Source organism: Palaemon carinicauda, chromosome 40 (assembly GCF_036898095.1).
Source record: "Palaemon carinicauda isolate YSFRI2023 chromosome 40, ASM3689809v2, whole genome shotgun sequence".
NCBI lineage: Eukaryota > Metazoa > Arthropoda > Malacostraca > Decapoda > Palaemonidae > Palaemon > Palaemon carinicauda.
The window spans coordinates 64,283,015-64,298,958 of record NC_090764.1 but is presented as its reverse complement, the minus strand read 5'-3'; the positions used below and the strand labels follow the sequence as shown (position 1 = coordinate 64,298,958).

The following is a 15,944-nucleotide window of genomic DNA, read 5'->3' as shown; positions in this document are numbered from 1 at the left end:
TATCTATCCTCCTATCACCTAGAGCTTTCTTCACTCCATCCATCCACCCAAAAGCTTAGCCTTTCTCTTGCACTTCTCCTATCAACTCTTGCATTCATCACCTTCTTCAGCAGATAGCCACTTTCCATCCTCTCTATATGGCCAAACTACCCCAACACATTCATGTCAACTCTAGCTGCTAATTCATTTCTAACCCCCATTCTCACCCTCACTACTTTGTTCCTAACGCTATCCAATCGAGATACACCAGCCTTACTCCTCAAACACTCCATCTTGAACACATTAAACTTCTATCTCTCCAACACTTTCATTCCCCACAACTCCGATCCATACATAGTCACATTCTTATAGAGAACTCTCTCTACATTCATCCCTAACCCTGTATTCTTTACTACTCTACATCATTCACTCTGATGTACATCTACTTCCACTCCACCATTTGCAACAACAACAGAACCCAAGTACTTAACCTGATCTACTACCTCAATTAACTCTCCTTTCAACGGGACATTCAATCTAACACCACCCTCCCTTCTTGTGGATCTCATAACCTTACCCTCATCCACATTAACTCGAAACTTCCTTCTCTCACACACCCTTCCAAACTCTGTCAGAGATATGCATCATGATATTGTTTAGACACAGGTCTCATTGCCTTACTAGAGGCATTAGTGTTTTTTAATCTTAAGGAGTAATGTCAACATTCCAAGCTTCCAGAGATGAAAGCAATCTGAGCATCAGGTGGTTATAGAAATGATAATTTCTATTATTGATTTTTTTTTTTATTTTCAGAAATATCAGCCTGTCAGCCATAGCTTTGCTGATTATGTGCTTGCCAGATCTCAAGGACATTGTCGTCTTGAACATCAGAATGTGAATGAAGAGTTTGGTACCAGGCATATGCTAACTACAGGAATGTTTAGAGAAAGGCCCATACCTCTTGATAGAATCAATAAGGTAGGGTTTTGGAACACTTTTGAATGGATGGGAGAGTGTAAAGGCACTAGGTATAAATGAAAGTTTACAAAAACCTAAACTTTTATATTAATTTGTGTGAAAATTACAAGTTTTGGGTGGCTAGAACAAAAGGTTGTACATTAAAATGTCTAAAATATATTCAAGAAGGCCATTCTAAATAGTGTTCTCTTGTTATTTCCATTTGCTTACAAATCATTTTAATGGAGGAGAAATTAAGTTTAGGAAGATTTCTCAGTTATTTGTTGTCCTAATGATATCACTAATAATATACTGTAAAGTAATTTGTATTGCTTCTTAATTATGCAATCCAGAGTCATTTAATTGACGTATGCTTTCAGTACATCCAGAACTCAGCTTTTTAAATTTATATATTGAGGGGTCGATAGTTTCTGTTGGAGGTGTTCAGGGAAGGGGGGACAATTACTAAGTGTGGTATGGGTTGCAGCACACTGAGTATCCGCTTTGACACTAAACCTTGTACTTGTAGGCTGGTTGAGTTTTGTATATCTAGGAAAAATACACTTGTTACCGCACTATAGTCAAACATTACGCTCTCTACATAGGAGTATTATTTCGGTGATACCTGAAGCCAGCTGTTTAAGCTTTTGTGAAGTGTAATTACTTTCCGCTAGTTAGCATAGGAAGGTAGCGGGGATAGACCAACCACCCCGCTCACATTAACAGTAGTAAACAATCGTCACTTTTTATTTCGGCTCGATAAAGATGTCTTGCTCTCCCGTCAAAACCTTTTAACCTGTTGGAGAAGCAGGATGCTATGAGCCCAGGGGCTCCAACAGGGAAAATAGCCCTGTGAGGAAAGGAGACAAGGAAAAATAAAATATTTTAAGAACAGTAACAACATTAAAATAAGCATTTCCTACATAAACCATAAAAACTAACAAATCAAGAGGAAGAGGAATAAAATAGATTAGTGTGCCCGAGTGTACCCTCAAGCAAAAGAACTCTAACCCAAGACAGTGAAAGACCATGGTAAAGAGGCTATGTCACTACCCAAGACTAGAGAACAATGGTTTGATTTTGGAGTGTCCTTTTCCTAGGAGAGCTGCTTACCATAGCTAAAGAGTCTCTTCTACCCTTACCAAGAGGAAAGTGGCCACTGAACAATTACAGTGGAGCAGTTAACCCCTTGGGTGAAGAAGAATTATTTGGTAATCTCAGTGCTGTCAGGTGACTGAGGAGAATATATAAAGAATATGCCACACTATTCGGTGTATGTGTAGGTAAAGGGAAAGTGAACCGTAACCAGAGAGAAGGATCCAATGTAGTACTGTCTGGCCAGTCAAAGGTCCCCATAACTCTAGCGGTAGCAAGTGGCATAAAAGTTAAAAAACTTCTTTATTACTTTCTGATGGTGACCCTGGACTTCTCTTTTGTGTGAACTCCGTTAAGTCCATTAGCAAAACAACGGCACAAACCTCCAAGGGAAGTCATTTCCGTTTCAAGGTCATCCCGCTGAGGAATGGTTCCGAAAGTGTTACTGTTTCTGGGGCACACTACTTCTGCTCACCTTCGTTCCTACAGCTTCAGCATAGAAAAGAGAGCAGTGGTAGACTGGTCCCCATCAGGGTTTCCAGTCGGGTTGAACCCAGAAACTAGCTTTGGCTTTGTTTCACAGGTAGCACTCGATGCTGACCTTCAACTTGAGCTCAGCTCCTTGACAGGAAGCAGAGAACTCTGCCCAGAGGTCAGCCTCCAGGTGTTGGACAGCCATCCCTTACGATGGAAAGGCATCGTCCACTAGGTGTTGAGCAACTTAACCTTTCGAGGGAGTTACCCTCCCTCAGCCACTATCCAGTGATTTTAAATTGCCGACAACTGCAACAGGGATTGGTCGCCTTTCCCACCCACGGGATAGACGGTCTTCACCTAAGTGGTTTCCCCCTTGCAGGATTCCTCATTCCTCCGGTGGGAGTTGGATTCTTCCATGACCCGCTCTTACTCTCCGGAGCTTAGCAACGAAAGAATTAGGTACTGCTTGCAGTTCCTGCTCATCCCCACCGTACCCTCGGTACAAAATAAGTCTCGTGTGTTGCTTCCCTTGGGGTTATTTTCTGCAGATGGTGATGACTGCTGACTGCTTGTGTCCACCGCCTCTCCCATCAATGAGTCTCGTAGGTTTTAACTTCAGAGTTATTGCCGACATCATGCCTTTGGGCACAATAAAGTCTCATGGTTTCCGCATCGTATGAGGGAGAAACCACTCGTAAGCTATAACTCTTCGGGGTTATTTCTCCCATTGTGTCTTGGTACAAAAAGCTTGTGGAGCTTTGTGAGGCCAAACCCTTCAGAGTTTTGTGAGGCTAAGTTCTTTGGGACCTGGACCTCATGGTTTCAACCTCTCACAAGGGAGAAACTACGCGTAGGCTGTAACTCTTCAGAGATATTTCTTACATTGTGCCTTTTGGGATACAGCAAAGGTCATCGGAGCTTTATGAGGTCAAGTGTTTTGGGAACTACACCTCATGGGTTCAACTTCTTACGAGGGAAAAACGGCTGTCTTTCAAATCCAACCCAGTCTCTTCTGAGGGGATGACATAAGGCTACTCACAAACCTCCTGGGGGGTCTAGGATGAGCATGAGTACTTCGCAAAAGACCTTATTATTGCAGAGAAGTTAGGCACAGTGTTGCACTCTGGCTGACCCCTTCTGCCTGACGAAGGTCTGCGAGCAACTCAGGTTGCCTTAGTAACCATTGCGAGTTTGCGAGATCCTACTTCGGTAGCCTGCACTTACTCACATTACCTGTACCCATCCGTTCAGGTAGGAGTCAAATCTCTTCTCGCCAGTGTTCGTTAACGCTCGCCAGCATTCGCTAACGCTCACCAGCGCTGGCCTGTGCTTGCCAACGTTTGCTAACACTCGCCAGCATATGCTAGCAAGCCTTGGCAAATCTGCCTAGTATTTGTGTTCTTGGCATTGTGGGCCAACAAACCATTACATGCAAGATTACGCTTCTTCATGGAAAACTTCCTTACCTGAGGAGGTTTACACAAATACAGGTGTTCGCCACACCACATAAAAGGCTGAAACGAATGCCTTCTTTTATGCATGCGCACTCACCAAGACAAAACCTCATGGTTATTGCCACAAATATGCTTTACTGCTGATCACTTGTACCTGCCAAGTTTCATGAAACGTAATCTTTCAGAGTTATTATCTTGGGCTTGTTTTCCCTACGGAATGAAGAGTGCTTCGGAGCACTCACACAACAAGCTAGCGACACATACTTGCAAGGTTATTTTTTTATTTTTTGCAAGGCTTTAGTCCCAAGGGAGAAGTGTCAGTTTCTGCTTACGATTACCAACGATAGCAAGCCATGCGGGCAGGCAAACATTTAATACCGACGTAGGTTTGATCGCTGCGCTAGCTGCATGTACTTTTCATGGGTGCACACATGCTCACCGACATGTTAACAGTGCTACAACTAGTTGAAGACCAATTTCTTTTGGAGCAATAATGTTGCACATACATTATTCCTGCAAGTGGGCTCAGGCTCTTTTAGAACTCTTTCCTGGAGGCAAAAAAGGTACTCAAATACAGCTGTGTCCGGGCAGGCGATCTTTTTTGCCGACAAGGACTATGTACCGGCATACAATTAGAACTCCATTCTAATAAGTCCTTAGTTTTGATAGTTATATTCCTTACGGGAAGTCAAGTTATGTATTACCCTTTTACCTTCCCGTAACCAGACATAGGTAGTTTACCCTCAAGTAGACTCTTCCTTGATTCTAAGCAGTTCCTTTTTAACTTTCGGATTGGCTGTCTTAGTATTTAAAATACTTGGACTTTAAAACTTAGCATAAGCGAATATGATCCCTGGGAGGAAACATTCGGAACTTACGGCAGTTTTGTCGATTGGAAGCGAGAAATACAAACGTATTCGTATTTTCTAAAGGATCTCGGTGATAGGAAGAATGAAGTCTCGATTGCCAACGTTGATTTATGTTCTCCAGTTGAGTACCGAATGCTACGAATCATTCAGCCTGCGCAAACTCCCAAACTTGCGAATGATCCAGATCTTCAGAGGAGGGTCTAGTAAGCAGCGGCAGCAGTGTCACCCCATGGGGTCGGCTTAGACCTTCCTAGACCACGTTTCCCTATGGCAAAACTCGAGTACGACTAATGCTCCGACAAAAATGATTCTATCGGCAGTCTCCCTCTAGCTGCTATCCCTAAGGCTCCTGGCACGGAGGAAGGCAAGTCTGAACCTGCATTTATGTAGGCTTTTGCCTACATTTGCATAGTAAATGGGCTCGATGAGGGCCCTTACTCTCCGCTGGAGAGAGATGAGACTATAAATGTTCTATGCCATATTCTTAGAGCCAACAGACAATGGTTGGAGCTACACTGGTGAAGTTGATTGCTGGGTACATTGCTAAAATAGACTTGCAGATCTCTGGAAGAAATGACTTCCCTTCTGGTGAGAAAATCTTCCAAGTTACTTCTTCCTCCATTTTTGAGACAGAAGAAGTACTATAACGTGCAATACAAACCTGTTCTTTGCACATACTTTACCTGCCATCACCTAATCCCCAGGAGAAAGTCCCCTCCACGATTAAAGTGAAGACGGTTTGAGTAGGGGGATTTGCTTCTCCCCACTACCTCTGGTAACAGCCGTAACAGTTATTGGCACTTTGTTGAAAGTTTTTATAGCTGTATGCCAGCTTCTCTAGAAAGAACAATAGCTGTATTGTTAGGAAAAATACAGATTACTTTCAAATGTGTCATTTTTGAATTTCAGTATCAAGCACCACAGTCAGAGAGAAAAGAAAACTTCCCTTTACAGCTAGTTAGCTTATTCAAATCAAAGACTTATTGATGTCATTTTTTTTTTATGATAACTAGTTCAGACCACTGTTGTTTGTTTTACACATTGGAAAGCAATGAAAAATAGAGTTAGATATATTTTGTGTTCTAAGGTTATGCTATCTTTAAAGAACTTTCTTTTAAAAATGCACACTTTTCCATTAACAGTAAGAGAGATGGAGGACAATTTTATTTATAAAACTAACAAATCAATATAATCTGTGGGTAGTGAAAAAATTGAGAATAGTTCTTCCAGGTGTTGCTCAGTCAAGTGTGAAAGGGTTCAGCGAGAGTAAAGAAAGATGCTGGAAAAAATATAGTTTTTTTTTTTTAAGGTAATTTTGTCTATGCTGTTCATAAGTTGCATCAAATCAAATGAAAATATAAGATATGGGAAGTTCTGAAATGAGGATGATGAGGAATAAGAAAGGGAATAAGGATAATAGACAGAAATGGAAATGAATTAAGAATGAATGTAGACTGAAATGAACAATAAAAAGCTGTGGATAACAGAAAGGAAAAGAAAATACATAAGAAGATGGAAAACAAAATGTTATACTGTAATGTTGTATTGAATGTGAACTAGGTTCTTGTTGTTAATTAACGTTTTTTAAACTAAAAAGCTTGGCATTTATGACACCGGAAGGAAACAAATATTAAAATGAAATGGGAGGGAGGGAAAAAATATTAAAGTAAAAATAAAATATAACTAAATTATATATAACATTAAACTTAATAAGAGAAATGAAATTTGAGGATTTGGAATTTTGAAGAAAATAGAGAATGAAATTTGTAACTAGAGTATTCAGCGTTATAGATGATTTAGGAGTTTATTAACCCTTTTACCCCCAAAGGACGTACTGGTATGTTTCACAAAAGCCATCCCTTTACCCCCATGGACATACCGGTACGTCCTTGCAAGAAAATGCTATGAAAAATATTTTTTTCATATTTTTGATAAATTTTTGAGAAAATTCAGGCATTTTCCAAGAGAATGAGACCAATCTGACCTCTCTATGACAAAAATTAAGGCTGTTAGAGCAATTTAAAAAAAAATATACTGCAAAATGTGCTGGGAAAAAAATAACCCCCTGGGGGTTAAGGGCTGGAAATTTCCAAATAGCCTGGGGGTAAAAGGGTTAAAGAAAGAGTGGAAAAATACAAGTTTCTACAGCAGTGTACTGCACAATTAGTGTATTAAAACAATTTAGTGCGTTATTTAATGTTAGTAGACTGCACATAACCAGTTGTTAAGTTGATTTTGGGAATTATTAGTTCACTGACCCTGGGGCAACAATGTTACTCTGTATTTTGATCTTCACTCTGGTTTCTGCTACACTACTCCTGCAAAGAGGGAGGGCTTACTGTATTACTTTAGTTAATTTTTTAATTTATCTTGTTCAATTGACTTTTCTATTTATATTATTAGTTTCTCTTATTTTTCTCACTTGTAGTTTATTCTATCCTATCTCTGTTTTAATTGGTGTAATTTTTAACTTGGTGTTGAAGTTTGGCTTGTAATGATAATAGTAGTAATGATTATTAATATTGTTATTGTCTATTATTATTAGAAATATGGTTTGTGTTTCCCTAGTTCAGAATTACAGGTATTGCATTACTTGTATAATTGTTAAAATGCTACGAAGCAGGACAATCGTAAGAACTTCAAGTATCAAATTTGTATGTTTTTTTTCAGCCTATAACATTCTTAATCTAGAAAATTTAAATAGTCCTTAGATTTATTTAGTGATGATTTTTATATATGATGTTGCTTTTGACTTTTGTTCTTTGCAGGTCTTTTGCTCTCAGTGGTTAAGTGACCATCAGATAGCAATGGGGACTAAGTGCAATAAGTTAATGGTTTATGATGTTAATACCAGACAAATGGACATCATTCCGTCATTACGCAGCATGGAAGCCATGCGACCACCAGATCAGCCTTGTGGTATCCATTCAATTGAAATTAATCCTTCTCGAACACTCTTAGCAACGGGTGCCCTAAACTCGCACGATGTTGCCGTGTATCGACTTCCAACTTTAGATCCCGTTTGTGTTGGGGAAAAAGCCCACAGTGATTGGATATTTGACATGTGTTGGTTGGACGATCAGTTTTTAGTGTCTGGGTCGAGAGACACACGATTAGCCCTGTGGAAAATTGACGATGAAACGGACAAAAGCGATACAAATAATCTTCCTAATTACGGACACATTAAACCCGTTAAAGTTAAACAGTGCAGTGGTGCTGAGAAAGTTCGGGCTGTTATATTTAATCCAAACCTAGTGGAAATTGTAGCACTCTCACTTAATGCTTATGTACATGTCTGGGATGCTAATAGATTTGCACAGAAGATGTCGAAGAAGCTTCCACATGCCATGGAGAACGTTTGTCTCACCAGGAAGGAAGATAGCTCTCTATATGCTATTGGGTCAAAATCTCACACTACTCTACTAGATCCTAGGACATTACATTATGTAAAAAAGGTAAGCTTCACTGAAACAATAGTCATGTTTCAGTAATAATTTCCACTTTGCTCTGGTCATTTATTGCACGGTTTATGTTGTATTGGTTTGTGAAGTTACGCATAAGTGATTTTTTGTAGCCTCATTGAATTGACTCTAGAAAATTTGAAGCAGTTGAAGGGTTGGTAGAACTTTATGTAAGGTTACTAGTTGCTTTACTGACACAAACTCATTATGTTTACATAGCCAAATTATCTATGGGTATGAGTCCTAGGTATGTTACCCAATTTTCAATTATTATTCATTCTTATAATTTCTATGTGCTAGATATTAGAGGTAAAGTAATAATGCCAATAAACTTTCAATGGTACATAAAGAGTTTCTTGTAGTACTTAGCTAGATTATTGGTATTTCCCTCTCTGGCTTTTATTCCTGTTATTCTTTGCAAACTCTTGCTTGTTTTCTCCCAAGAAATTTAATTTTTTTATAAATTTTTATCTTGAATAATGTTTATTTTTCATTTTATTGGTTTTTCAGATAATGATCTTAAAAAGGGTCATTATATTCATTCTGTTCTTGAAAAGGTTCAAATGACCTTGTTTATATATTGTTACCACCATTCATCTGATCTTTTCAGCTTGTCGTGTATGTTCGTAACCTCTTTAGAAATTTGATGAAGAAAGTATGAATTCCCCTCTGCTAGTGGGTTTTATGTGAATTGAACATGATTTTTATCCCTAAAAGTTTAAAGGTTTAAAGGCCGCTCATGAATGGCAGAGGCAAGGGACAGTAACATTGCCCTATCAAGTAAGACAATGCCATTGATACTGACCAAATATACATATGATCAGCCCAACCCTCCTCTCCATCCAGGCTAGGACCAAGGAGGGCCAGGCAATGGCTGCTGATAACTCAGCTGATAGACCTATAGGCTCCCTCTAGATACTGAAATTCAATGAGGAACTAAATTCTGTTCAGATTAAAGACCTGTGCATAGATATTTTATATTTCGTACAGCCTGCTGATCCACTATATTAATGTTTCTTATTTTTCCTAACGCTGGAATTTACATTGTCAATCATTGAGCATGAATTAGTTTCCATAATGATAATTTTAGTTATTTTGATAATAATTCAAATTATTAAAGTTGTTATTATTAAAGTTATCATTATTTAGATGATTAGTATTTGGATTACTAAAATTATCATTTTGAAAACTAATTCATACTCAAGGGTTAACTCTGTAAATTTCAGCTTTAGCCAAAATAAGATACATTAATATATGGATCAGCAGGCTGTCCTAAATTCAGAACATCTTTGCACAGGTCTTTAGTCTGAACAGAGTTTAGTTGCCTACCTGCTATTCCGCCGTGCAATTACCTTGTGCTTTAGGCCTCTCTAATGTCCCTTTTGATATTATGGTGCTGTTCTAAAACTTTCTCATTATTTTCTGGTATTTTATTTTATTAGATATTTTTCTACTTTTTTAATTTACTGCTCCAAGGTAAGTTGACACACAGGTAAGCTTTGTTTTTTATATTTGTAATTGGTATGGTTATAGATTTTACAGGTATTTTAGTTTCCAGAGTTAATTCTTAAGCATTGCCAGTACTGTATTGTTCTCTGCATATGGAACTTTTTGTTATGAAATGTGGTAAGCTGATATAATGAGAGAGCCATTGTTTTTTTCCTAGGAACCTTCCTTCATGTCTTGTGCTTGTGTGTTTGGCTTCTTCTGGTGCCCATCTGTAATGGGGACCAGATCGCCGGTCATCGTTTTAATTACTAGCCGAGCTGCAACTGTATATGGTGAATTAAGATATGCCTGTAATTGGGAAAGCAGTTAAAGATCATTGATGGCCTTAGGAAAAGGACTAAGTCCACCATTTGAGAATTAGTGGCCTTGAATGTATGGATACTTTGCTGGTCATGCTTTGTGGGAAACTTGGCCATCTTCCTGTTATAGTTTAGCTATGGATCTTCTGTAGGGAGTGGTTATAGCAGCAGCTGCCGTTTCCAAAATTCTTCTCCTAGGGACAGCTGTACAGTATAACATTCACACATGAAACATGTAGGTTTCAACCAATTTGGTATTAGTGATAAAATATTATGATTGCTTTTCAGTTGGAAATTTTCAAGGGATAGTAGACTACGACCCTCTAATTACATGTATAAATTCTAGATTGTGGTAGTTGAGCAATTTCTTCTTGTACCTAGATGGATTATTGACATTGTTCTTCTGGCTTTGAAAATCAAGTGGAAGATTAAGGGCACAGCCTTTCCAGTAACTGGATGAGTGCCTTGAGGCCATTCCATTTTTGGAGTCTAGAGTTTGCTCCCAAAGATTCTGGCTGTAGTTGCAGGAAGCTATACTGGGCAGCCTATGCTTCTTAGATATTGTAACAGGTATATCAGTTGGTTCCCCTCTTGGCAAGTGTTGCTCATGTCTGCACTCTTAACTCGAGTTGTAGCCATCGGGAGGTCTTCACTGCCACTTTACACAGGTCAACTGGAATGAGTGCCTTCTTGATGAATGAAATATGCCATGGTGTTGAAGAGGCATGATGCCTGATTATCAATTGCCATTGCTCCGAACAGTGGCCTGAGCATCTTCAAAATATATGGAAGGCAAATTTAGTGTCTGGATTGTTTTCTCCTTTGGTCTCACTGTTCCCTGAGTGATATAAACCTCCATACCAATATCTGTAAGCCTAATAGGTGGCAGAGCACCTACAAAGTGCTAAAATTCTTGACCAGTGCTATGTGAGTGTGCCAGGATCAGTCAGTTGCCCAGGTATCACTTGAGGCTAATACCCATTGTGTGTGTCCGGGAAAACACCCTCATTCTTGGAGACCTTGTGTTCTGTTGCAAGGCTAAAGCACAGGGCCTTGAGCTGGTAGACCATGCTGTACCTGATATTTCCTCAATGTCAGATGAATATGTAAGTGCTGTATGCTTCCTGCAGGTTTACTGATGCCAGGAAGTCATCCTCTTGACTCTATTGTCTATGTGGAAGAGAGCAAGTCTTAGGAAACACATTCAGCCATGCCTGATCTTCAGTATAATCAATCTCCATCCTATCAAGGCCTTTCAGACTGTGAACAACTCTCTTTAAAACTCTGGTGATTTTGTGGGCCCTTCTCTGTGTCACTGTTGCCCATCATAGGCCAGAATTCTGCTTGGGTCTTTCATTATGGCCTCCTTCCCTGGCATTGACCTGACTTCCTCCCACAGATATCTGATCCTCACAGAGTACAGAGTGTAGAACTCAAGTTTGACCAGTTATAGGTAGAAGTAAGGGGGCCTTGACCAGGAAGTATAGGCAGTAGCCCTGGCGTGTGATCTCCACTACCCGTGGCTCTGTCATGCCTCGCACTCCTTCAGCATGACCCATCGCCTGAAGTAGTATGGGAGGGGCAGTAAATTGTACTCATATTCTTCACTCTCTAACCGTGAATTTTTTGACTGAGTATGAACTTTTGATAAGAGGGAAGGCCAGTCTTCAGAAAGGCTACTGAAACCTCCACTGCCCTTGTGGCTGACTTTGGAAGCTTGTTGTCCCCCAGGAAAGATGCATTCATTTAATGGGTCTGAAGTCCGGAGGTCGTAAGAAGAGATAAGGTCTGAGAGGTCCCAAAAAGCAGCATCCCTTTTCATTACAATACTTGCCAGGAAGTAGAGACTTTTCTTCCTCTAAAAATGGATGCCTTTCCTAAGGTGCAGAATCTCTCTCCATAGAGGAACATAGAGAGGAGACGTCCCCTTTTTTGTTTCATTTGTTTTATGTCGGCTACCCCCCAAAATTTGGGGAAGTGCATAGGTATATGTATGTATGTATTATTATTATTATTATTATTATTATTATTATTATTATTATTATTATTATTAGATAAGCTATAACCCTAGTTGGGAAAACAGGATGCTATAAGCCAAAGGGCTCCAACAGGGAAAATAGCCCAGTGAGGAAAGGAAATGAGGAAACAGAATAGTGCACCTGAGCATACCCTTAAGCAAGAAAACTCTTGAACACAAGATAGTGGAAGACCATGGTAAAGACTAGAGAACATTGGTTTTATTTTGGAGTATCCTTCTTCTAGAAAAGCTGCTTACCATAGCTAAAGTCTTATCTAGCCTTGCCAAGTGGAAAGAAATTCCAGAACAATTACGATGTAGTAGTTAACTCCTTTGAGTGAAGAAGATTTTTTGGTTATTGTCAGGTGTATGAGGAAAGAGGAGAATGTGTAAAGAATAGTCCAGACTATTTTCTGTGTGTAGGCAAAGGAAAAATAATCAGAGAGGGATCTAATGTAGTGATATCTGGCCAGTCAAAGGACCCAGTAAGACTAGTGGTAGTATCTCAATATATGGTTGGTGCCTTGGCCAATCTACTACTTGTCTATTTTGATATTGTTTACATTCTTTATTCATTACTTCTCATATACTACTGTAGTTTATTTATTTCCTTATTTTTTTCCTTGGAGCCCATGAGGTTTCATTATCTTTTTTTTCTAAATAGTGTTGTAGCTTAGCTAGTAATGATAATAATAAATGGCTTATTGTATAGTATTGCTGCCTCAGTGGCATTGATTTCATATAGGACTTTATCTATTGCCCTTATCTTATTCTTTTCTTCCATATTGCAGTCTGTTGGTTCATTTCCGGTTTCGACACAGTCGGGATAATTTCTTCGTCCAGTCACTGTGCGGGTCAGATCCATTTCAACAAATTGGTGACTCCTTCCATTAGTGCTATCATTTTCTTGTTCATCATTTCCTGGGTTTTTCATAGTCAATGTGGCAACGGGCCATCAGCAAGTTAGCAATGAGAACATCTGCATTAAGTTTGTGTTTGGTTTTTCTGTCTGGATATGCAGGGATTCCAAAATTCTTGGACACCGGCCATTGGGAACGCTCCCAGGGTTATTTATTGTGACAAAGTTCTTCCTTTTAAAAAACTGATAAATAACACTACTCCTCATGCCCAAGATGATGTTAGAAGAGGAATGCGGTGTGTGTGTGTTTATATATTCGTACCTTCACATTTAAAGAAAAGGCTATACCAAACTTGCCCCTATAATTTTCCTTTCAAGAAGTATGAATATTTCCAGATTACTGGCATACTACAGTATGGGAGAAAAGAATAAGAAAAGGGCAATAGAGAAAGACACATAAAATCAATGCCACTAAGGCAGAAATCCAGCACAATAAGATGCATTAAAGAGGATCTTTTATCAAAGATTTTAATAATGATGATGACCTAAACTAGCTAGAATGATTTTGTAAACTTTTTTTACATAATCCTCTTCTGAAAAGTGTTCAATCTCAGCCTCTAACGGGATATACTGTAGACCAATCTTAATTCTGTATTAAAGCATCTGGAATTTGCCTATCCATCTCGGGTATTTTAATCGATATAATTACGGCTCTTAGTATTAAAAGACATCCAGTAATCAAATCTATTTTTTTTTACATTAAGATGTGGTTTTACAGTATTTAAAATTTGACTTTTGAACCAATGGAAGATCTTTTACTTATAGATTTCATGGCTAAAATTAGCATTGGCTTCAGCTAAACACATAATAAACCACAAGCACTATCATTCAAGGTAGGCTTTTGAAGCATAAGATAATTTCTAAGAATGTTTAAACTTATTTCATTTTATGTTCACTACCTTCTATCGTTTTCTTGCTGATTTTTCCACCTGGCTACTAACTGTTTGGACATTTTGTAAACTGACCAACAATGATACTGATAATTTAGTAAATGGACCAAAATATTGGTCCTTTTGCAAAATGTTTTTGCCTTCCCTTAGAGCAAACATTATTTTAAGACAAATACTCTGTCGCAATATTTTCACTTCCTTTCTTTGGAAATGGTTGTATTTCATCAGAAAAGATCTCTCTCTCTCTGGTAAGAGCCATTCAGTAATTTTTGGACAAACTAGTGATATTAGTTTGCTATGTGGGAATTCAATTTTAAATTTGTCCTGTTCAAAATATTTATGTCATTTCTAGTTAAACTTGCAAAGAATTGGATCCAAATCTTAAAAAGGCCTTAAAGGTTAAGGTTCAGGTATTAGGAGCACACCCACTTTTCTTAATTTTTGCTAAAATCTTTCTTTGAAAAGTTTTAGCAGCATCTAAATAATGTAAAGGCTGCTCATCAATGGCAGAGGCAAGGGACAGTGATATTCCCCTATCAAGGAGGACAATACCCTATAGGCTGACCGTATATACATATGATCAGTGCCTAAGCCCCTCTCAACCCAAGCCAAGATCAAGGAGGGCCAGGTAATGGCTGCTGAGGACTCAGCAGATAGACCTATAGACTTCCCCCCCTCCTTAGCTCACAAGGATGGTGAGGTTGCAGCAACCTAAGGAACTAAAGAGTTTGAGTTGGACTCGAACCCCAGTCTGGCAATCACCAGGCAAGGACGCTACCACCAGGCCACCACAACCCATGCTGTTGTTTGTTGAACTATAGCTTGCTCATTTTTTTATCAGATCGATAAGCTTTAGGTCCTATTGTGGCTGCTGGCATTGTGAATTTCTTTTCATATCAATTTCCCATATTTCAATTGCTGTTGTCAAAGCCTTTTAGTTTATTATTATTATTATTATTATTATTATTATTATTATTATTATTATCATTTCTAGCCAAGCTACAACCTTAGTTGGAAAAGCAAGATGCTATAAGCCCAAGGGCTCCAATAGGAAAAAATAGCCCAGTGAGGAAAGGAAATAAGGAAATAAATTAATGATGAGAACAAATTAACAATAAATCATTCTGAAAACAGTAACAACGTCAAAACAGATATGTCATATAAACTGTAAAAGGACTTAAGTCAGCCTGTTCAACATAAAAACATTTGCTGCAACTTTGAACTTTTGAAGCTCTACTGATTCAACTACCCGATTAGGAAGACCATTCCACAACTTGGTCACAGCTGGAATAAAACTTCTAGAATACTGTGTAGTATTGAGCCTCTTGATGGAGAAGGCCTGGCTATAAGATTTAACTGCCTGCCCTCGGCGGAATTGACCAGGAAGACCTGAATGTAAAGGATGGTCATAATTATGAAAAATATTTTGCAACATACATAATGAACTAATTGAACGACGGTGCCAAAGATTAATATCTAGATCAGGAATAAGAAATTTAACAGACCGTAAGTTTCTGTCCAACAAATTAAGATGAGAATCAGCAGCTGAAGACCAGACAGGAGAACAATACTCAAAACAAGGTAGAATGAAAGAATTAAAACACTTCTTCAGAATAGATTGATCACCGAAAATCTTGAAAGACACTCGATAAGCCAATTTTTTGTGCAATGGAAGAAGACACAGACCTAATGAGCTTCTCAAAAGTAAATTTGCTGTCAAGATTCACATCTAAAATTTTAAAAGTCATACAAAGTTAAACAAACATTATCAATACTGAGATCCAGATGTTGAGGAGTCACTGTCCTTGACCTACATACAATCATACTTTGAGTTTTGTTAGGATTCAACTTCATACCCCATAATTTGCACCATGCACTAATTTTAGCTAGATCTCTATTATGAGATTCAGGAACCCCAGATCTACATTCAGGGGATGGAATTGATGCAAAGAGAGTAGCATCATCTGCATATGCAACATGCTTGTTTTATAGGCCAAACCACATGCTGTGTGTATATA

General features: G+C 38.6%; 1 protein-coding gene across 3 annotated transcripts in view; it reads left to right on the top strand.

Annotated features, from left to right (window-relative positions):
• The window catches only part of DCAF12 (DDB1 and CUL4 associated factor 12-like protein), a 198,135-nt gene that overhangs the window by 155,237 nt on the left and 26,954 nt on the right, over positions 1–15,944 (top strand). For all 3 annotated transcript variants that reach the window (XM_068363829.1, XM_068363828.1, XM_068363827.1), the window contains exons 4-5: positions 793–957; positions 7,600–8,286. In XM_068363829.1, the coding sequence (XP_068219930.1) occupies positions 793–957; positions 7,600–8,286 (852 nt within the window). The remainder of the gene's footprint in view (positions 1–792; positions 958–7,599; positions 8,287–15,944) is intronic.